General features: G+C 42.4%; 1 protein-coding gene across 9 annotated transcripts in view; it reads right to left on the bottom strand.

Moving 5' to 3' along the window:
* The window catches only part of LOC110978784 (protein 4.1-like), a 62320-nt gene extending 40072 nt beyond the window's left edge, over nt 1-22248 (bottom strand). For all 9 annotated transcript variants that reach the window (XM_087149073.1, XM_087149075.1, XM_087149081.1 and 6 more), the window contains exons 1-5: nt 22095-22248; nt 20801-20902; nt 20198-20371; nt 10556-10660; nt 9950-9992 (exon numbers count right to left, since the gene is read on the bottom strand). In XM_087149073.1, the coding sequence (XP_087005199.1) occupies nt 9950-9992; nt 10556-10660; nt 20198-20371; nt 20801-20887 (409 nt within the window). In that variant the 5' untranslated portion in view covers nt 20888-20902; nt 22095-22248. The remainder of the gene's footprint in view (nt 1-9949; nt 9993-10555; nt 10661-20197; nt 20372-20800; nt 20903-22094) is intronic.
* Between the last annotated feature and the right edge of the window lie 454 nt (nt 22249-22702).

Genomic DNA, 22702 nt, shown 5'->3' with positions numbered 1-22702 from the left:
AATGCAAGCAGCAATGCAGATGGACCAGATTTACATGTACAGAAATATGTCAAAAAATTCCTCTACATGTCAGTCCATTTTAATTGCATCTAGTGATGCATCTGGTGGTGAAACTTCAGAAACAATCAGACCACTCAAGTCAGCTGAAACTTTCTTACTTGCAGTGTCCAAGGTGATATTTTGTTTTGAGACACCTATCCAGTAACTTTACCCATGCGAAGCACTTTCTTGTCTTGCAGGCATCGCCGATACACCTTTGCGGGCCACTTAACCTGGTTCTCAAATTCATTATGTTATTTAAGGGGAATTTCGGGGCCTTCAGAGTTTTTGCTTCATCTGCATATTCATGAGAGAAAGTGTGACATCACTCAAGGATGAACCCTCCATGTTACACAGTATGTATTTCAACACAAGACGTGTGCCAGAATTCAGGATATTCTCTGTCATTAACTTCTATTCTTTGGTGACTCCCTTTTTTTCATCAAAGGCCAATGACCAAATTTTTCTCACAAACATTTTCAACGATCATATTCTGATTTCCAAATTTATGGAGGAAAAACCCCTACAATGAGCAGGTTTTCCTTTGAAGTCATCATGGCAACAGCACCAAGATTTTTCCAAATTTGGGAAGTTGAGAAAGTCAGCTTGTCGGTCAACAAGACTGACCAAAACGGAATGTGAAACAGTGTGTACATTGGTAGAGGAGTAGAATGAAGAGTATTGCCAAGTTGCACAAAATACAATTATGTAAAATTTATGTCTTGCACCCTATGACAAAAAATGAGAAATCAAAATGAGACAACCCTGTCAAAGAAGAAAGCTTCTCTAAAAAAAAAATTAGAACCCGGCCCAAACAAAGGAAAGAAAAGCAACACTTTAATTCTGCGATGAAAGGCATCTGCTTTTAATGAGTTGCCAAGATGCATAACCTCTGGAGGGATTCTCAATCGGAAATATCCAGCTTATTGAAGTTTCCTTTAAACTTACATATCAATCAACAAAATTGTGAGCTACATGTGCTCTGGATTGGGACAGACATAAATCAACTGCGCAGACTGTGCTGTGCCATCATGAAGAAAAAAATGGGGGGGAATATTACACACTACGCAGAGTTATTGCTGGGGTTGCCATAACGTAAACAAGACGTGGTGAGAGAACAGAGGCTCAGCAATGCGAAAAATCCGTGGCGATATCGCCTGAAAATGTTTTCAAGGAGGGAGGGGGGGTAGGAAAGAGATGCCCCTGGATTGGAACGAGAGACGAGCTAAAAGAGATTGCCGGGGATGATCCCTTGGGTGGCCATGGAAGGCATCACACAGGCAGATAAAATGCTGCTTAAGATATGCCTGCACGTACTAATAGCTGACTGGCTGTCGCAATGGCACCAATGGTGCACTACTGTGATGGAATCCAATGAGGAATGTTCTCCGTGTCGAGTATGTGCAGTGCATTACCTTCCAAAATACACAACGAATGCATAAATTGCTTACGGGGTATGTATGCCGTCCTCTCTGCATACAATGCACATACATGTACATGTACGTGCAATATCAGACAGGATGAACCATGTATTAATACAACAAACTATTTGTACAAGAGATGGGCAAAGTCAAAATATAAATTAGTTTCTCACCTGGGTTTGGGGATCAAACGGGAGGAGACAGCCTTTTCGGGGGAGGGGACGGGAAGGATGGCAGATTATTTTCAAAGCTGCAGGTGGATTTCTGAAACTACTGCTCACATCCTTGTGTCTTGAGGCATTTTTCACCACATCCAATACATTTTAAACTTGTGCTCACAGCTGAATATTGTACAAATCAAAATGCTTTTCGATTAAACAAAAAGGAACGACTAAAAATGTGGCCGATGGGGGAAAAAAGGAATTGAGCAGGTACCGCAAACTGCTTTACTATTTTCCTTGGCCTCATATCGTTCATTTGTCAAATTTATTAGGGCACTACTACGGATTTCTGACAGATTTTCATGACAGTCAGGTATTTAGGCTAAAGTTGCTTCAGGTGAAACTGACTTCAAAATAAATAAGCTGGTGACCTGACTCGACCATGTCACCGGAACAACTCTGGAGTTGAAGGTTGCCAAACAAATCATGCACAATAGAAATCAACAGGGACCGTCATCGTTTTTCCACCTGCATAACGCCTGCAATTCATCATGATGTCAAATTACGTGACACATCAAAATCAGGAGTTGGGTACACTCAAAGACGCATGTAAATACGCATGGGCTGAACAAATAGGAACGTCAGACTCTTTTCTGCAGGCTCTGGTCACATTTACACTTGTGCTTAACCCAAGTTCCTGTTGTTACATTGTGGCATTGGTATTGCGGCAAACTCTGACACCCGATTATGCGTCAAACAATCCTCATTTACCACGAGACAAGAATCCAGAAGTGGAACATGACAGCATGCACACGTAATTACTGAAATGTGAAAATATTTCCGGCGTTCCGTCCACGCATGAAGCATTTAAAGAGTTCCCAACCTAGGGCCAGGTTTGTAGGCCGAACGGTCATGAACGACAGGCTCAGCAGTAGGACATGTACTTCACTGTACATACATGTAAACAATGACCATGTAAATGTGCACGTTTTACATGCCCACGATACATGTGTGGTTTCTTTGCAATGCTATGTTTCTCTCTTTACACGGCACAAACATGTACAGGTATTCCCATGTACATTGTACAATCATTTAACAATCGTGCCCAAGGCACAACATTCACGGTTGAAATCCAACTTAACAGACGACGAGTACTGCATTGTTAAGTATCCAAAGAATAACTACACATACATGTATACTGGAGTTGGATTTCGACTTTGATCCCTTTTGAGTTTGAAAGTTACACTAAATGGCAGGGTAAACACCGTCTGGCACGTCGGCCATGACAGAGCTGCATACAGGAAAAAATGACATTCAGAAAGACTTGGTAGTTCTTTATACCTTGATATTTGCTAAGGAATCAGGAAATCTACATGAGCTTATGTTTGGATATATATGGCCTCAAGGGAAAATACAGTACTGGAAGGCCTTACAGTTGGAACATGCATGTAAGGAAGTCAAGAAAAACTGAATGGGGTCTGGTAAGGCTGTTCAGGCCAACGCCTTAATCAGGCTTCCAGCTACGAGTACATAGGTGAACACTCGCAACCTTGGGGTACAATCTTGAGCCACTGAGCGAGCAGAAATGTTAAAGGTTTAGCAGTGCACTTAAAAGCAGGTTGCTTCAAAACTGTGCGTGTACATGTTGTGACGACTTTGGCCACTGTTTGCAATGTGCCAGCTGGAACCCTGCCAACTTTGTCGTTCTCGGCAATGCTCCAAAATGGCTCGCAAACGTTTCTCAAACCAAGCTGTCAGTTGGCAGGCTGGGAATTAATGTACAGTACATGTACGTGTGGATGGATGTGCATATGGTTCATTGGAAGTGTTTGACATTTTCTGGAAGACGCAGACATGGAATTGCCCTCTTGATAAATACAGTCCCACATGAATACAGCAAGCACATGAAAACAATGTGTCCACCTGTATTTGCATGTAAACCTGCACGTACATGCACCTGTACATATCGGTACGGTGTACATGAACAGTATACTAGTACCGTATGTATCCAGAGTCAATATTCACGACAGCATTAACGGGTTTGGTCATAAATAAAAATCCCTTTGCTCATAGACCACTGCGGATTTCATAAATTGCAAATTCCACCCAAATCATGACTTCGCATGACTAAGCCCGCAGGCGAGCGGCAGACAGTGGAAATCAGAAATGAATTCAATTAGACCGTAGCCGGGGACGAGCTGGGGGGGGGGAGGGATAAACATATGCATCAGAGATGAAGAGATGGACGGATTTGGGAAGCCAGTTTACAGCAACGAGGCCGCCTAATCTGCAAGCAAGTCCAAGAATTCGAGCAAACCTTCAAGGCACATCTACCTTATCTATCAAACAAAATTTTGGGGTCCTGAATCTCCAACCGCTAACCCTTCCAGAGCCACCACGAGCAACGAAATTTTGTCAGATTGAGGAAGGCAGAGCCCAGCCAGCTCTTACAAGTACAGGTACCGGGTACCTTGCAGGGGGCTTGATGCTAACCTTGCAAGTTAGAGCATAAAGGATGTACCATTGGTTTCCAGCACAGCGGAGGATTTCGGGAAAAGTCAGGAAGGTTTCTCAAAAGAAAACACGTACTGTTACTCCTTCACTTTCACGGTATGACTACAGCAGCTCTCAACCATCTTGGTCTTACAACCAAATTTATCTGTTAGTGCTTCTAATTTCCAAAGCTGGGAAAGTTTTGCTTTCAAGAAGCAGGTTACCGACCAATCTGTCAAACAAAGCATGGCCAGTAAAGTGCATTGACCCACTACAATTTATTATTGCTTCTATCAATCGACTATTTCCTGCCCGATTCAGATATTGATTTTTTTCCCCGTTTTGGGGAAACAATACGCTAATGCATTCTGCACACAGGCCCCAGCGGTTTGTGTCAACAAACACTGGCTAACAACAAAGGAAATCATTATCGGACACCACTGGGGAAAGAAAAATCACTGGGCGGAAACTGTGTTCATGAATCATTTGTTATGAAATGTCGTTGCAGGACAGATGCCTGACTTTGCGACCACGACTTCCTCAATTTTGCGACGGACAAGACAATGGAGCATCCTGATCTGTTTTTGGTTGGCCACCTCGTCCAGCAAGGATTTCACTTTATAGCATGTCAATGTACACGTACATGTAAACGATGGCTTTGGAAGTACCTGGTATTTTGCACATATTTTTGGATCCAGCGTTGGGCATGTCGTGAGTCGCACCATAAGTCTCTTCACAAGTCCTTTCACGAAGTTAGCCACAAGTAACAGGGTGAACAACGCTTTTGTCGCAGTTCATTTGTACAGTCAGTGACATGGTTTTAATTTGGCTTTAGGCTAAATGACTTACAAACTTCTGGGGACTTGCAGAGATTTATGACAGACGCGACTACATCGGGCAATAAACTGGAGAGGACAAAACATAAGCTCTGTATGTACATGTACTGGTACTTGTACCAGCAACTTAACAAAAAAAACAGCAGGTTCTGTGCTTTACAAGATGTCGCAACCTGTGCCTACGGTGATTCTGAGTTCATAATACCCTTCACAGATGTACAAAATCAGAGAACAGTCTCCATTTAGCTTAGGTTTTTTTCTTTTGCCTGTAAAATCCCTGGCAGATTCCCGATTAGAATGACATGCAAAATAACACCCCACTAATGGACAATACGGGCAAGCTGCAGAATGTGTCAGGATCAGGGCCCGTGCCAAAAATAGATCTAGCTATAAAAAGAAGCCCTCAAGAAAGATCCTGCAACAGAGGAAGATGCGAGAAATGAAAAAAACATGGCATGTGTAGCACTTGAGTTACTATTAGAACCACCACTGCATTTTAATAGAAACACTCCGTCGTGTTTAAATACTGAAGGAATCAGGATTTGAATCATTCTGTCCGATGAGATTATGTTGCTGACATGTTTGGAAACAAAAGAAAAAGACTGGCAACAAACTTTATTGCTGCTGAACTCACAGCAGTGACCGTCCCTGTCACATCAGAAATGTTAGCAAATTGAAGAATCATGACCAGCGAACGACATCCCTTGCATCAGCCGTGCACGTAGGCAGCTCAAGATGGAACCCCGGACAAAATTGTATTGTGGGACAAAACTAACGTGATTACGTCGCCTAAAGTGTTGGATCAAAAGCGGTTTTTAAGTGCCGGCCCCTTAGCCAGAACAAATATTCATTCAACCTGGGAGAAGGTGCAGTAAACCGTCGGTGGGGTTTTCCGTCTTCATGTACATTCACATGTACACGTACCTACTGCATCTAGTGAGAATGCAAGGGAAACAAAAGAACAATCCCCCCCCCGTCACATTCTTCTCCTTTGTTCAATTACACCTGGCTCCCGTACAGTATTTTACAGCACATGTGTTTCACATAGTACTGTACATATAGTATATATGCACCTGTACATACTGTGCTTGTATGTCCCTGAATAGAATTTTAAGCATACCAGTGAAAAAAAAAAAAAAAAGCCTGGTTTCTGGATGTCAAGGGACAATTGAAAGCGCTGCGACCTAGGCAAGGTGCTAGACCTACATGTACCCGGTTGCCTGGAATCCCCAACTGCCAGGCCCACATGTAAATGTATCTTGGAATCCATACGCCCTACATCTGTCAGTTGAGCACGCAATCCCCAAACACAAAGATGTCTGCCAGCCCCGGGAATGTCCACTCGGCCATAACTAACAGCCAAACGGGGAAGTAATTACCACGGCACATATATTGATTAATCCCCTCGTGTGGTACATGCATTTTTCGAGGACAGCGACTGGTGTCTGCGAAAGGTTCCATTCTCTCAAGCTGCCCTTCCCAACACAGCAATCCTGTCAAACCGACTTCAATTTTTAACCTCGCAAAATCTTTTCACAGGGTGGATTTTTTTTTTCATCCTTGGTTGAACTAATCTCTTTCGGGGATAAAAAATGTGCCAAAGCAACTGGAACATTGAATACAATGGAATCGGACTCGAGAAAATTGTACAGAGCGGCTAAAAGAAGTGAACAACATTTTTTAAGGATGACGCAGTTCTCTTAGAGACCATTTTTTTTCCTCCTAAGGCAAAACCACCCACACATCTTCTGACCCAACCCCTGTCAGAACAAATTAAGTGTAACGAGTCAAAACGTACAGTAGATCCTAGCAGGTGCAAACTGATAGTCAAAGAAAAAACCATAAAGCCAGGCACACAAAAATCCATGAATCTGTTCTAAGGTAATGCATACCCTCACAGCCACATTGGCCATGAAGTACTTTGCCATAAAGGAAGGTTGTGGTTGAAAATATGCAAATAGCCACCAGCCTGTATTTGGAACTGTCTGGATGTTTTTATTTAGCCTGTCAAAGAAAGAGTACACGATACATACAATGTACATGTACATAACAAGACCTTCAATGAAACTGTTGAGATGGACCCTGCTGGCACCGATCCCAGCAACATCCACTCGGCAAACTTGTTGGGTTTTTTTTTAATGTTGAACGGACCAAGAAGGGACAGCTTCGGATTCGGCTGTGACAGATTCCAATGGGTCTGGTAGGGTACCACCAGAGAACACGTAGTGGGCTGTAAGACAGAACACTTGAGGCGACACAAACAGGTAGACTTCTACAACTACCACATTTGAGACTGGGTACTGCAAAATGAGTCTTCTGGCCATATTTTCAGCAATTTGAAATGCATCAGAAAGAGCAAAAGGAGTTCTTTGTTTTGATGTATCCCTTGCATGCTAGGTTAGCATCCTGACGAGTACATGAGCATTTTTAGTATTTCCTCTGATTGGCACTGTGCCAATTTTTAAAAGGCCTTCCAAAACAACTGGCTATGATAACTTGTGACTCGTTTCGATAATTCGGGTCACATTTGTGTACATGTATTTCATGCACATACATATTTTTTTCCATGGATCAAAATAGGCCGATCTAGTCAGACATGGAGCCTCCATACATCTCCAATTCCCATCTGTCAACGGTTGTGGGGCTAGACCCGCTAACAAGCAATACGATGCCAGCATCCCTGGCACGCAGACAGTACATGCACTTGATCAATATGGAGACCGTGACACAGCTGAACTTCAACAGCGTGAGTTATGCTTCCCATCAACAACATATGCTCTTCAAAAACATTAGCATATTACTATTATTTCTCATCCTGGGACAGGAACAGTGGGTCCCATCAGGGGAGCAGTTTGGTGGTCATGACCGAGACTGTTTCTCTTCTCGTTGACTTGTCTTGGGGATTTGAGACTACGCTTGCCTAATTCCCCTTGGAAAAAGAACCAAAATTCTTGGTTATGACCACCAAATGCACCCAGAACGGAGATCATCCAGAAAGCAGTGAGTGGCACTTGTTCAAATCCTACTCATCACAAACAAGTGTGGGGTTATGCCTATAAAAAACCAACAAGCCCATTAACGCCAATGTGTGCATTAGTGCATATTAACTGTATGGAGTAGAAAAATATAACAATCATGTTTCCTGTTAGCTGGATAACACATCTTGGGCTTCTATAATTCTAATCTGGTTGAGAACTACATATACATGTGTAACCAGGTCTCCATTTTCAATGGAAAAGAACCAATACCAACCCAAATATTTTTAAAATTTCCGAACCTCCCAAAAGTTACATGTGATGAACAAACACTTGTACCTATGTACAAGCATGTTAATCACTACATGTATCTAGACCTCTTAACAATTAAAGTCCTCACAGTGTTGCTGGCAAAGACCTTGTGAGGACCAGCCCAGGTCCACACAAGTCTCCCCCTCTCTAAAACACAGGTTTAGAGCCATTTGGGGATTGAGGTTATCGCCACAAAATGAGGAGTAAGAGCTGGGGACATCACGTCCAAATATCTTGCTCAAAAAAAGGTTCAGAGTTCAAGAAATATGAGTATTTTAGCTGACTCTTCTTCAAATGAAAACGAAGGAATACACATGTACACACTAGAATGCAGTGCCAACATGTACGTACTGCATTGAGATTGTTGATGTCAGACAAGGAACAGAGAAATGGACCAGGGTGGGATATGAATCGACGACCTCAAGAGCCCAGTGCCAGAGCTGGTTTTTGTGACAACTGCACTTAGCTCACTGGGTAAGCGTAACAGGACAGACGATTCAATGATGACAAACACAGATGTCCAGGTTTCATAAAGCAGCATTATCTTAACATATCTGATGGGGCCGTTCTCCTAAGCAAATTTTTACAAGTAATACTGACAAACCCGAAAGGAGTTACCCTTAACACTGCTCAGCAGACTTGGACAGTATTAAAGGTATCACTAAATAGTGGCGGTATTTCTTCAATACAGACTAGAGATCCATAAATACCGAAATACCGCAAGGAATTTCGATACCATGGTATTCTTGCTAATATGCTTTGAAAATAAAGGAAAAGCATCATATCATCGTATTTCAGTCCATCTTTTTAGTGCAAGTCATCCATTGTCAACCGGTATCTTCGTTGTCGCTTGGACTCCGTAACAGAACACTTGAGCAACTGCCAAACCCGCCACCAAAATCCTTTGAAGTTTTATTATCACTGTCTTTGTGGTTTTGGTGTGCATGTGCATGAGCTTTGAGAGTGGAGGTCTGGAGTTGTTGGCATTCCCATTGAATGTTGCCTCTTATCGTGGTTGCTTCTTGATGACGCACACTCAATATCCCACTTCAAAGAATATAGCAGTATCAGTGAATATCGCGGTATTTTTGTCACAAAATATTGCGGTGTCACAAACTGCAACATCGTCCAAGCCTACTGCTCAGTAATTGAACTCGGTGAGCGAAGCAGTGGAGTTGACATTGGCCAAGAAAAAAGCCTGTTCATTGCGGCCCCATTCCATTCAGCCCGGATCCCAAACCAGCAGCCACCGCTAATTGAAATGTTTGCCTAGGTTTTCAAAGCGACCTCTTCTCCGCGCATGTGTACACGGCCAACATTAGAAGAATGTGGTCCCGGGCGAAATGTTTGCCTGGCATGGATACGCGCAAGAAAAAACTTTAGGCCGGAGTGGCGACGACACCACGTATCGGATGACACGAGCCTAACAGCATGAAGCGTCAGCGTTTTGTAAAACTGTCCCCAAAATTAATGAATATATTACTCGCGACAGGTTAGATCTGAGGAGTTTCTTCTCCGGCGATAATAAAAATGTCCAAAATGGTCTAACAGGGCTGGAGAAAAATGCTGAGAGCGATGGCCAATCCACTTCCAGCTCCCAAATTGAAGAAACATGGCAAATGAGGAAGCTACTCGGGCAATTTACTCCGCTCTCTAGAATCATCCCAAGATTATTACATGGCATTTGAGAGGAAAACCAAAAAAAAACTTACTTCTTATCTGCTTCTTTGCTTCTTTTGTTGGGTCAAGCCATGTCTGATAAAAAAGAGAGTAAACCGTACACAAACATTAAAAACCACTAAATACAAACTCAGGAGCTGCATATCCACAACTTTACATGGCCATTAACTTCTAGGGTTGTATTGTCAGTATTTGATCGAACCACCTTAATTTTAGTTTCTCACAAAATTTTACTCGGAACAGTTAACAAAATGTCAACTCAATTCTAATTGGCGAGTGCGGTTTAGTGGTTAAGGTTTAGGGCTCCTGACCAGAAGGTGACGGGTTCAAATCCAGCAGCTGGCCGTAAGTTGGGGCCTTGGGCGAGCCACTTTACCCCTTTGCTTTCCTCTCTCCACCCAGGACAACCAGGGGTACAAATGGCTAGCTGCATTAGCTGGGGGAGCAGCCTGCGATGGACTGGCATCCCATCCAGGCAAAAAAGAAAATAGTCTCTCAGTTGCTCCAAGCCAATTACCCATCGCCTAATGAGATAAATTGGTTAGAACACCAGACCTTGCTCGTGTTGTTCTGGGGAAAAACAGTTCGGGGCTTGAATGAAGTCAATCCAATAAATGACCGGGAGTTGATCGACTCACCCTTGCTTCCTGGTTGTCTTTGTAGACTAACCCAAAATAGTCTTTCTCCATCAGGTCCAGATTCTGACATGCCTTGTCGAGGATTGCCTGACCCTTGCAACGTTTCTGCAAGTAGGAAAAAACCACCAACGTAACACCAAATTGAACAGGTTTGTTGGAAGATGTGCCAGGCACTCCAATGTGAAAAACATTTCTAAAACAAATGTACATTGTCATCCTTGTCATCTTTCTAATACTTTCTACACCTTTTCTTTTCTCAAAACCAGGAGTCAGCACCTCTGTTTTTTTTCCAAGATGGTTGATTTTCTAAGATGGCAGATGAGTTCTAAATTTTTCTCAACTCTTGATACATGCTTTAAAAGCTGTTAACCCTTGCTCTTGTTGACACTCCAATGCACTGCAATATTCCCCTTTAAAAAAGTGGCTATGTTTATTACAAGGCCCTCCACTAACGGCCACACCACTTTAAGGGAGAAACTGTGTACACTTCAAGGAATTGCAAAGTAAACTGGAGGTCAACTTGGTCCAGCTGTAAACGCCTAGTGTATTACATTGATCAGCAAAGCTACATGCCACAATCCTCTGGAGTGCACTGGAGTGTACTTCTATTGGGCTGTGCAGTAAAATACTAAGTGCTTGGAAAAACTGACTTGCTGGGGGCTGTCAAAGTAAAGACTACTACTCTGTACTTTTTTATTTACTCTGTACTTTTTTATTACTGGTGGGACCAGTAAGAGATTGGAAAATGCATATTTATTTTGTTTGTTTCAGGGCTCAGTCTTACAATCATTGCCCCAAATGAAAGTACCTTTTCTTTTTTTTTATCAGGAATTGGTTTCCTCTGTTCCTATTTAAATGTATGCTTTTTCTTTCTGATTAGGAAAAACACTACTTTTCTATTGCTTTACATGCCTTTTATTTTTGCTGAATTGACTGTTATCTGTGGCAACATTTCTTATGCTTAACATGGAACACCTTTGGCTGCGTGAAACATCAGGAAGCATTCTGCCTTGCAAAGATGTATGTTGCAGCTTGTGCAACCAGTTCGCGTGACAACATTCCTTCCCTTGGCTGTCTTCTTGTTTGTAAGTTTGCACTGGATGCACATTTTGGGGAACTTCCCTGGCATTCTGACACACTGGTGGTTTGGTCCATTGTAGATAGGAACCGGCTGGAGTTTTGGCTGGTAGGCCGGTGCTCCTTCTGCAAATCCCGCAATGAGGGAGGTTGCAATGTTGACGGTGAACATTCTGGTGCTCATCAACGGGCTGTCTTCTGCCTCGCGATGATGCTTATAGCATATGTAGGCATTGACGCGTGAAACGTCAATCAGGTAGTAGAGCAACTTCTTCCACCATGACATTGACTGTCTGCTGCATGTGTGGTAGGAACGGAGCTGGTCTGCCCTGTCCACTCCGCCCATGAACTTTGTGTACGCAATCGCCTGAGGCGGGGCTGGTACATCTATCTTCTGTGCCTTCTTCTGTTCTTGTTGCATCACTTTTCTTGAGACAAAATCTGTTGCCTGATCACGATACCCCTGGTGGCAGGTGGATAATAGCGAGACAACCTTAGTGTCTCGCCATAGTACCGCTGTCATCTGGCCTTTCTGGCGGACGTACATCGTCCCTCGTGGCGTTTTCTTCATGCCTGTCATGTGTTTGTGCATGGCAGGATTGATCTTAGCAGAAGTGCTGAAATCAGTTGGTAGGCCAACTGATGATCGCTTCACTGCTCCACATATGTAGGTTTTCTCCTCGAGAAGTGCCTCTGCAAGAGCAGCTGATGTGTAGATTTTGTCACAATAGAACCGGTGGTACCTGCCGAAATATGGCTCTATCATCTGGAGACTTAGATCTTTCATTTTCAGTCCCTTTTCAGTATGGACATGAAAGTGGTGAGTGTAGCCAGAGTTGGACTCACACACGGCAAAGATTTTGAAGCCTACTTTGGTTGGCTTCAGGGGCATGAAAAACTTCCGTACATTGGATTTGTTTCCCTTGTATTTGACCATGGCCTCATCCAGTGCCAGATCCCTGTGAACGTTGTAGTTCTTACTACATCGCTTGGCAACCTTATCCCACACAATCTGAAGAGGATAGAGAGGGTGACGCTTTCGCCACATATACCGATCTGCCTTCCTCTTGATTCTTGCTGGTCCACGCTGTGGATTTGAACATGCCAAGGATTCAGAGAGCTGGTTAAAACGAGCCATTGTCATTGTCGAGGAGATGAGATTGTTGCGTAGTCCTGGATGCGTTGACCAGTCATCCTCTGCATTTTCGTTGCCGTGGACCCCTTGCAACATTCTAATGCCAAACCAAGCTCGGATTTCAGCTGGAGTTGTCGGTTTGGTGAAGTTTGGTTTAGGTTGGCCAGTTATGTTTGTGTACTTTGAAATCTTCCTGAAGAGGAATAGAGGAAAGTACGACAAGAAATATTCCAATGGGTCATCATTGTCTGGGCGAACCTGCTGAGGACCATAAGGTTTCTTCCCTCTGAATTTATGGATGTGTACTTTTTTCAAACTTCTTGTCCAGCCATGGCGGTCTCTTGGATAGACATGGTCCCCATGTCTTGGTTTTCTCTGGTCATTGTCGGACAAAGGCTCTAGGGTTTTCGTCTTTCGCTTCTTAGGTTGGGTTGGGCCCGGGATTGGCTGAGACAAATCATCTTCATCCTCTTCCTCCTCCTCATCTTCCTCCTCGTCATCTTCCTCCTCGTCATCTTCCTCCTCGTCATCTTCCTCCTCGTCATCTTCCTCCTCGTCATCTTCCTCCTCGTCATCTTCCTCCTCGTCATCTTCCTCCTCGTCATCTTCCTCCTCATCTTCCTCCTCCTCTCCAGATCCATCTTCAGCCATCCCCGCCTCCTCTTCTGTCTCATAATATTCATGGTCAAAATTTCCTCCACCCTTACTACCATGGGTAGCACCACCACTTATAACCTTGCACTCCATCACTGTTATCGTATCAGCTGGAGCCAGCGATGGTCCTGGCTGGGAGCTGTTTTGCTCGTTATCCAAACTGCATTTTTTCTGACATGTTTCTTTCTCATGTCTCTTCCTCTTTCTGCAAAGAAAAATGGTAGAGTAGATTTTATTCTTTGCATGTACATGTATGTGTTACATGTATAAATGAAACAGAGGGAAATCACTGATATGTAGTAGTCAACTGAAAGAAAAAGCATACATTTATAACTAGGAAAAAAGGCCAAGCATCGGTATGTAGAATGTGCACATACCTTCCTTCACTCATTTTGACAGCAAGGCTCTCAAACAGGTCTCGCTCCTGACCTCTCAAACTTGACTGGAGGTTCCACACATCCCGTTGACTCATGTCGGCAATTTCAGGACTCTCAACTTTATGGAAAGGGGATGTACTCTGAAAAAACCTGTTTTTGCAGGTCTTATATAGCCTTACCAACATTGATATTATGTAATTCTAAGCAATTTCATGCTATATTATAGTGTCATGCTAATTCCAACTCAAGTGTTATGCTAAGTAACATTTTACATCATAAAATGTCACTAATAATAAAAACAGACTATTTTCCCCTCCTAGTGCCCAGTAAAAAAATCCAGGGCTTTCTTTCATTCGTCACATTTCATAGTTCACTGTGAACTGACAGTGCCAAGGGTGTCTCAAAAGTAAGTGAATCACTTTACCAGAGAACCCAATTGTCCTCCCTGGCACTCCAGTTGTTGGCATTCATGGGACAACAAGGTTATCCTCCAATGCACTCCACTGGGAGTTTGAAAATCACTCCACTGGTAATGCAAAGAATCCTCCAATGCACTCCAGCTGCAGTGCATTGGCAGGTACTACTGACTGGCAGTAAATTGCACTCATAGAGCAAGGGTTAAAGTAGTTCCACGTTTCACTGTATTTCACAGGTTCTGCATTTGCATGTATACACATTTTGTTCTGAAGTCAAATTGAAAATAAACATCCCCCCAAAAAAGTGAAGAAAATGAAAGCAAGTGGGTACGATAAAACAGTTTACTTTTCTAAAATTCTGCCTTGCTCAGTAGATTAACTTCAACGTGTGCCCTGTGCTACACATGTTAACCAACAATTTTCCAACCTCCGAAATAAATGTCAAAGACAGGCACACACAGTACACGTCATACATGCAACACATCAGTCTCTACACAAATGTGTTTCAGATTAATATGGACAATTTCAAAATGCTAGAGGTTAAAACTGTCAAGCCTGGCCTGTATTAATGCACTTGTACATAATCCTCACGCACAGTGCAACACTGCACAGCCATGGCTGGCCTGGTGAGCTTACGCATCACTGCATTTTTTAATCTAGCCATTTACATCTGCAGGCCGTACATGTACATACATGCTTTAAATGCTGGACACACAGCACAACGCCTTTGACACATGTTTTTTGCATATCATGACTCTAGACTTAAATGGTGGGATCTTTTTTGACGCTTCGGAATAAACTTCACATCAAGCAATACTCAGATGAATCATAATTGATGCAGCGCCATGTAACCATTAAGAAACAACAACAGGTACCAGTACCTGTATTAGTGTAATGTATCACTATTGGGCAATACATTTCAATTTCAAAGGTGACTGAATTCCAACAATATGTGGTCTAGAAGTTAACAAAGGACTGGCTTAACGAGACTGACAAATTACAAACTGAGCTGGGCTGATGGTGGACTGCAAGAAACCAAGCTATCCAACAGCACCAATGAACTGACCTTTGAACCCAGTGACCTTGTCCACTGATCAATCCTTGTACCCTGCAATTGATGGCTCCACAAATGCCACATTGCACAACAATGCAGGCCAATGCATGCTACATGTACATGTACATGTACACGTAACAGTATGTGTACCACGCACTGTACAGCACTGTACATGTACATGTAATGTACCAGTGCACATGTACAAGTACATGTTCAATGACTGTACTGGTTCATTCATGCCCTTTTGTACAGTATGAAGCACATAGCACATGTATGTAAGGAAGGTCAAAAGCTTAACACGATTCAGTTAAGTTTAATAAAATCCAAACCAACAAAAAGATGCCTGAAATAAATCTTTAACCATGAGGATGACAATATTCTCCAAGCAAAGCTAGTTCACCCCATTGGACTTCTGTCAGTGTAGACTACGGTACCAATATCAAGCACTGATGGGGTTCGTACAATGTTAACACTACACAACTCATCTGTATGGTAACGTAAATGGCAGGCCTACTGTCAAAGAATACAGTGGTTTCAAATATGATAAGTGTGGTTAAAAACGACTTAGGAGACGACTCATTATTCTGAATACACATGTCAAAGAGTTCATTTGTGATGGACATAAAGGGCAAGGTACAAGTGTCTCCTACATGTGCGTGTATAACTAATATACCTGTAGTAAACAGTTTACAATACATGAGTGTGAGTTCCGCTGGCATAATGGAGACAGCACATGCGCTCTTTCGTTATCTGCCTCAACATGGCCAATGGCAGGTGGTACCAATCAGCAGTTTTACGAAACAGTTTTAAATAAATGAAATCTTACTCCAGCATAGGGACAAAGATGCAAGAAGACCTGATGACCTTTTTTTCTCCATTTTGTTTCAGTGGGAAAAAAAGTCCTGGAATGTTTACAAAGAGGTCTTTGAAATCTTGCTTTGCAAGCCTTTGAGCTGCCTGGTATGGTACATTCAGTTTGAACTTGAGCAAAATGTACATGTATGTATGTTTGTGCCGGTGAAAACAACCTGTACATGTACGATGTTGTACACAGGTATTTATCATCTGGCGAACTTTCATTTTAGATCAAATTCACCACTTGCACGTGCATGTCAACCAGGACTCAATAAATGACAACACCTGGTTCTTTTTCGACGCAACAGACATCAGTGATCGCTCTCATCAACAATTTGCGGTAATGGATCATTTATGCACAGATTCCAAATAGTGCAGCTGGGCTGGACAGAGTGGGAAAAAATCAACGCCAACATTCAAACCGGGTGTGCCTGCACATCAACCCGCTCCAACGGCTAGCTTTGTCCCATTGCTTTCTTGTTGACTCCACATACCTGTGGCAGCGTCAACACACACACACACACAAAATGAGATCTTGCAGCTGATGTAGAAACAGACCAGACAGCGCGTGCCCTTGCCAGGGCAGAGAACCGGCTGCTTGGTACATTGTACATGTATTTACATAGAAGTCTGGGAGCCCTGCGCTGCATAAACGGGTCAAGGTTTTCATAACAGTCCCCATTAATATTGGCCCGTTGGGAATATAAAGCACAACCCACATTTCTTCAATCTCTGCAATAAATGTACAGGTGTGTGCATGCACAGAATAGTTCCGGGAAAAAAGTCAGCTTGGCAACTGCAACTACACGTATGTAGAGCCAATGATTTTCCGTTTCAAAAATGAGTATTTTCTGTTTCACCAAATCCCAAATTCCACTTCAGAAATTTCATACATTTGTAAGCATGAAATACATGTAGGAGAGCAAGTTTTAAGCTATGCATGGAAACCTTTGCCCAGCCCCCACCCCCTCCCCAAAAAAAGAAAGACAAGAAATAAAAATAACAACATTGTTTGGAAATACTCTGAAATGTTTCCAACTTTTTTGATAATTTCTGTAGTGAAATTTGTTACAAATCCAGACACTAAATACTACACACCCCACCCCTTGATTTTCCACCGGCTTGCGATCACCAAACGCTTGCCACGATTAATCTATGGACAATTCATGTGCCACTCCTTGTATATGAAATCAGATCACGTACATGTACAGTGAAGTCACAGAGTACGTCTTGCATGGAACGGTCGTTGATCACAATATGTTAATATTGGACATTTTATTTGGCAGAAGTGCGACAAAATTCAGAAAGCTAACCTTAAAACTGAGCCTTAAAATGTATGTTTGTGACTGAAAACGTCCCTCTTTATTGAACACTTCCCAGGACCAATTCAGCCATGGTATACCAAGCTTACTAGGTTTCGTTTAATTCAAGAAATATGTAATTCGTTTTGCGGATGCAGTTTCGTTTCGCCATGGGGTACTAGCCTTGTTTCAAGGCATCCATGCAGATTCAGAGACTAAATTCCCCACATGTGCAATAGTTATACCAGTGTGCGTGAGTAAGAACTTGTTTGCGCCTTGATTTCATTGCTAGTACAGTGCGCGTGTGAACGGCTGATGTGTGTATACACAATGTACTGTACCGCACCGCTGCGCTGTGCGAGCTGCCGCTGCATGCATGGGGCTCACGCACACCATAGTGCTTACAAGTATCAGCACCGGTGCAGCGCGGACCACCCAATCGTGTAGTGGAGTGGTGCAATTTAGCATGTTTCCAGAGTAATTCGTTCATTAAAAGCAAGCATTTGAAAAGGGTTTGGCAGGCATTTATTTTTTAGTACTTTGCAGAAAGTTTTCTTTACTTTTTAAGCCATTCTTAGAGGGAAATTTTGCAAGTTCCGTTTGAAGCAGTGGATTCCGTTTCAAAGTGTTGATTCCGCGAATTCCGTCCGTTTTCCGCGATCGCGGAAATTCACTGGCTCTATGTATGGAGTTTTGAAATGAGGAAACAATTATGGAAAAGTTACTACCAGTAAGAATTTTCTGGGGAAGGGGTTTCGAATGGGTAGTTTGTTAATTAAACAAATAAGTTAACAGATTTCAAGGATGCTTGTTTCATGGCTCGTAAGCCCAAATACAGCTTTGGTATTTTTTTGCCAATTATGACTTGTTTTAATAGCCATTCTTTTTTCAATGATGAACGCACCTGTAATTTTTCCCGAAGTTTGAATAAACAGTTAAAGTGAATATATAAGACACAAATGCATCATTTTTTACAGTTTAAACATCTGTTTACACTGTAGTAGTGATCTTCCACATTTATAGGTTCATTTGACTGTCAGCTGCCCAACTGATTGCTCTCCTTGATATAAAAAAAGACTCTCAAAAAGTGATCAAATGTACGTATGTGTAGGTTAGGATCAGAACTTGTCACATCTGGTTTATTATTCTCACGGTAGGCCACATGTGGGACTTGTGCTTAATTCTAGGGTCAATGTCAAGATATGTGGTAAAAATAATAATGCAAGGATGAAATTGGTTTCAGAGAGATGTAGTGGCTGTAGGTTTTGTGTGGTGTTCCCTTTTTTGTGCTATTCCTTATGTAACACCTTCTTTTACATTTTGGCGTCGTGCACAATGGAACTCAAGAACACTGACAGCATCCACATTTAAGACTCTAGAGGCAAAATTAGTTATGTACCCCTTGCCCGACTCCTGAAGCCTAGAAAGTCATGCAAACAATATTGTTTTTGTCAAAAAGTAATAAAAATCTATTTTGCCAGCCCCCCCTTCACTTTTGTGGTTATCGCCCAGCTTTTTTTTTTATTGAAGTTGCTTTTTTTATGCTGGTTGGCTTGAAACTGTTGCATAATCTTGTTTGTCTGTAGCCGCAACCACATGCTTACTAAGTTTAGATATTCTTAAGGTACCACACAACCTGTAAGTACGTAGAACCAATGTTGTATAATTAGCGTCAACATTACAAAATCCAACATTGTTACTTGTTAACTGTTACAAATGAGTACAGACCACAAATGTGACCAATCTCAACTATTTTGGGCTGACACTTTCCAAGCAAAACCGAGAGGAATATGGGAAACAACAATTTTTGGCTGGCTTTAGTCTTCTCTAAGAATTCACTTCAAGCCAAACCACAATGATGACCATAATGGCAGCCTTCTGGTCTGCCTGTACACACATGTAAGGCACAGGGATTGCTTGTGACTGTCACAGAAGCCCAGCCATTAGCGCTCAGAGCAATTAAAGGAGGTCAACTCTGAGCTATTGTACAGCCTTCTTAAATGTCTAGACACAATGACACTTAATGCCTCCCCACCTCCAGTGGAAACTTCCACAGTGACTGACCCCCACAATGCACAATGCATGTACTCGGCATGCTCAGTGGGGCCACTTGCATTGTTGTCTGAGGTGCTTTGTGGATCTTCAGTGTAAACATCTTAGAGAAGGGGGAGTTTTTTTAAAAGCCCTTAGACAGTCCACCTACATGTAGGAAATTCAAACCACTTTCACTTAAAACCTTAAAACAGGTATTCATTATAAGAGTTGCAATGAAACCTGCATGGAATTATCTTTTGACAGTAACAACCCTTACAACGCTACTGTAATGGAAGAAAAACTACCAAGCTTTGTCGTACTATCACAGACACGTATATGCAAATTGACTTGACTTTCTTAGAAACTACATGTTGAGACAGCTCCAATGGACCCGAACTTGTTAAACTCCGTACCGAAATTTTGCCATGTTCTTTTCTGGACAAACCGTCAGACTGCTGTGCAAGGCATGTGCCGTGGTAAGGGTTTGATGCCAGTTTTCTCAAACTTCGCACGTGCACATGTAAGAGTTATGTTGAATTGTTTAAAATCCTTGCACAGGGTAGGACTTTGAAAACATGTGCATCCGAATCTACTGGTACCTTCAAGTGGACTAACGGGACGTCCGAGTTGCTGCGCCACTTTATACAAGCATTTGTGTATCAAATAAAACAAGGTGTTTAAAAGTGCTAAAGGGGACGAGGGGTAGCGGACTGGTTTTTTTTTGGGGGGGGGGTCTCACCTCAACATCGCACTCAAACTTTGTGCCGTCGAGCATCAAGATAGTCACTCGCTGCATTTTGGCTGCGTGGGGCTGGGTTCGCTTGGGGGAACTGGAAGGCTTGGAGCCGGCGACAGCTTGCTGTGGTGCTGAAGACTGCTGTGTGGACTGAGCAGACTGGGTAACGTCCGGTTCCTGCAGAAAGGTGGACAGTGTCAATGGGAAACATAGAGCAACGCTGTGTGCATATCAAATTACTAGAGTGCTAAACTCATCACACCTCCCACAGAGAAGCTTTGACAAGTACTGGGTGCAGACTTTTGGAATTCAAGGGCGTATTTGTAGACTTGAACAAATACCAGATGTACTTCAAATGCATCATAAAAGTACAACATATGCAAAATAAAACATACAGCACGTTTCGAGAAATAACGGAAGTTTTTTTGTGACTGATGCAACATACATGTATATAATATACCCAATTTCTCCATGGACGTACATTTGGCAGGGTTCGGGTCGCGATGCAGCAAAGAGGCCAAGAGAGATGGGCTCGATGCCCTACATGCATGTGGATGTGAACGGGAGCACGAAACAACGGCTAAGCCGTATGAACTGGAAACTTACGACTGACTGTGGCTTATCTCCTGACTGGTGCTCTGCTGACGAGGGTGGGGGATTATTCTCACTAGTCCCAGTATACTCCTGGCTCATCTTCGGTCAAGCACACTGGACAAATTGAACAGGGAAAAAAAAGTGTACACCAATGCTGCTCCCGACACTGAAAGACATGAGCTCTAACCATCACTGTTTGGAGGTTGGTGACCCTACTTAAAGTTGTGGTCATCCATTGGTTAAAGTGGAAAGCCTCATAACATGCACTGCTGTTCTGTAGATGGAAAAATCCTCAGCCATAAAGTCAGTGTTGGCATAAATTGACCAACACACAACACAGTTTGAGTTGCAATATCAACGTCACGCAACCACTTAATGTTGGGGAAAATCTTCAAACCAAAACACTAGCGAACATGACCAATAAGCCTTATCGCAAATACTGCATGGGCGATTTTGCAAAATGATAAATAGGCATTGTGGGAAGGAAAAAGGAGCAAACACTGCCCCTTTTTCCTTCCCACAATGCCTTTCTACCATTGTACAAAATCAACCGTGCAGTATTTGCAATAAGGCTTATGCAATGGAAATGAATGTTGCAATTTGCAAAATTTTCTGACGTAGGGGCCTACTTCGTTTAAAACATTTTCCACCACATGGTGGGTGGTTATCGCCAATCAACCCCCTCACATTGCTTAATCTGCACAGAAAATGTCACTTTTGACATGCAGCTTGCACCTCTACAAAGATATGAAAGAATTTACAGAATTTTCAACTTATTAACACCTCTCAAAATTGATAAACTGATTACTTAATGCCTCAAAATAGGCAGACAATCTTGTAGTTGTACATAGAATCAAATCATTAATGAGCATTCACTCAACTCTGATCAAATTTTCAAACAAGCTCAATTTCAACACGAATTAAGCATGTTCAGAGGTTTTGAGCTTGACATGTTTTTGCATTTTTTCTACCAATTTAATCTTGAATTATGCCTCGGGGAAGTCAGCATTTTCAGCAGTTCCAACTGTACTGATTAACACAAAACACAGTCGAAGACCAGATTTTTAGCTTATAATATTGCCAAATCATTCACAGAGTTCGCTGTTCTTGAGTGAACCGCACTACTATTTCAATACGTGTTATACTGTAAATTTGCAATCAGCCGACACGTACGCGCGTAACAATGCAGAATTTTGATAACTCCACGGTTATTCTGCAGCAAAGCAAACCTGCTAACCGTACGAAATTCCTATACACAGCCTCATTTCAACAAAATGCCCCAGGGTTGATATGTATGATATCTTACCTTCTCATTTAAAATTTCCTGCGTTTTCACGCGGATTTTCAGGTATATTCCACAGTATTTATCGCCTCAGACAATTTACATTTTATCCGTCTGGCCTGGTGCACTCGTACGCCATGAACGCGAGATAGGTAAATAAAACCGCAGTGCCAAAATTAGATCACGCCGCTAAATCGATTATCATCTCCAAGGTAAGAAATTTGAGTCAATGATGTCATAAATATAAAAAAAAATCAAATTGTAAGAAGAGACATTTATTTTTGTTCTTTAAAATCAGTTCAGTACATAATATCAGTAAATTTGGAACTATTTGCCACAGCGGATGCATTCAATTTCAGCCTCTAATGGTCTGGTGCTCAGTCTAAAAATAGATTTGAGGCATGTGTTGATGGATCGTGTAGGAAAACTGTGCAATGTGGATTGTTCATTGGACATGTGTTGGAGAAGGCACATGTCCAGTACATGCCCATACATTACGTTCGTGAAATATGAAATCTGCGTCTCGCGAGGTGAGGCGGGAACTTGACCAATTCTAGTGGCGCGGCGCAATTTGAAGTGACTATTATTATTTTTCGAGGCTGTGTGGATCTCTGGGCGCCAGTCCCAACGGA

Source organism: Acanthaster planci, linkage group LG18, assembly GCF_054643075.1.
Source record: "Acanthaster planci isolate LZ-2023a linkage group LG18, COTS_SCS, whole genome shotgun sequence".
NCBI lineage: Eukaryota > Metazoa > Echinodermata > Asteroidea > Valvatida > Acanthasteridae > Acanthaster > Acanthaster planci.
The sequence above is the reverse complement of the archived record's forward strand: the minus strand, read 5'-3'. Positions and strand labels throughout refer to the sequence as shown.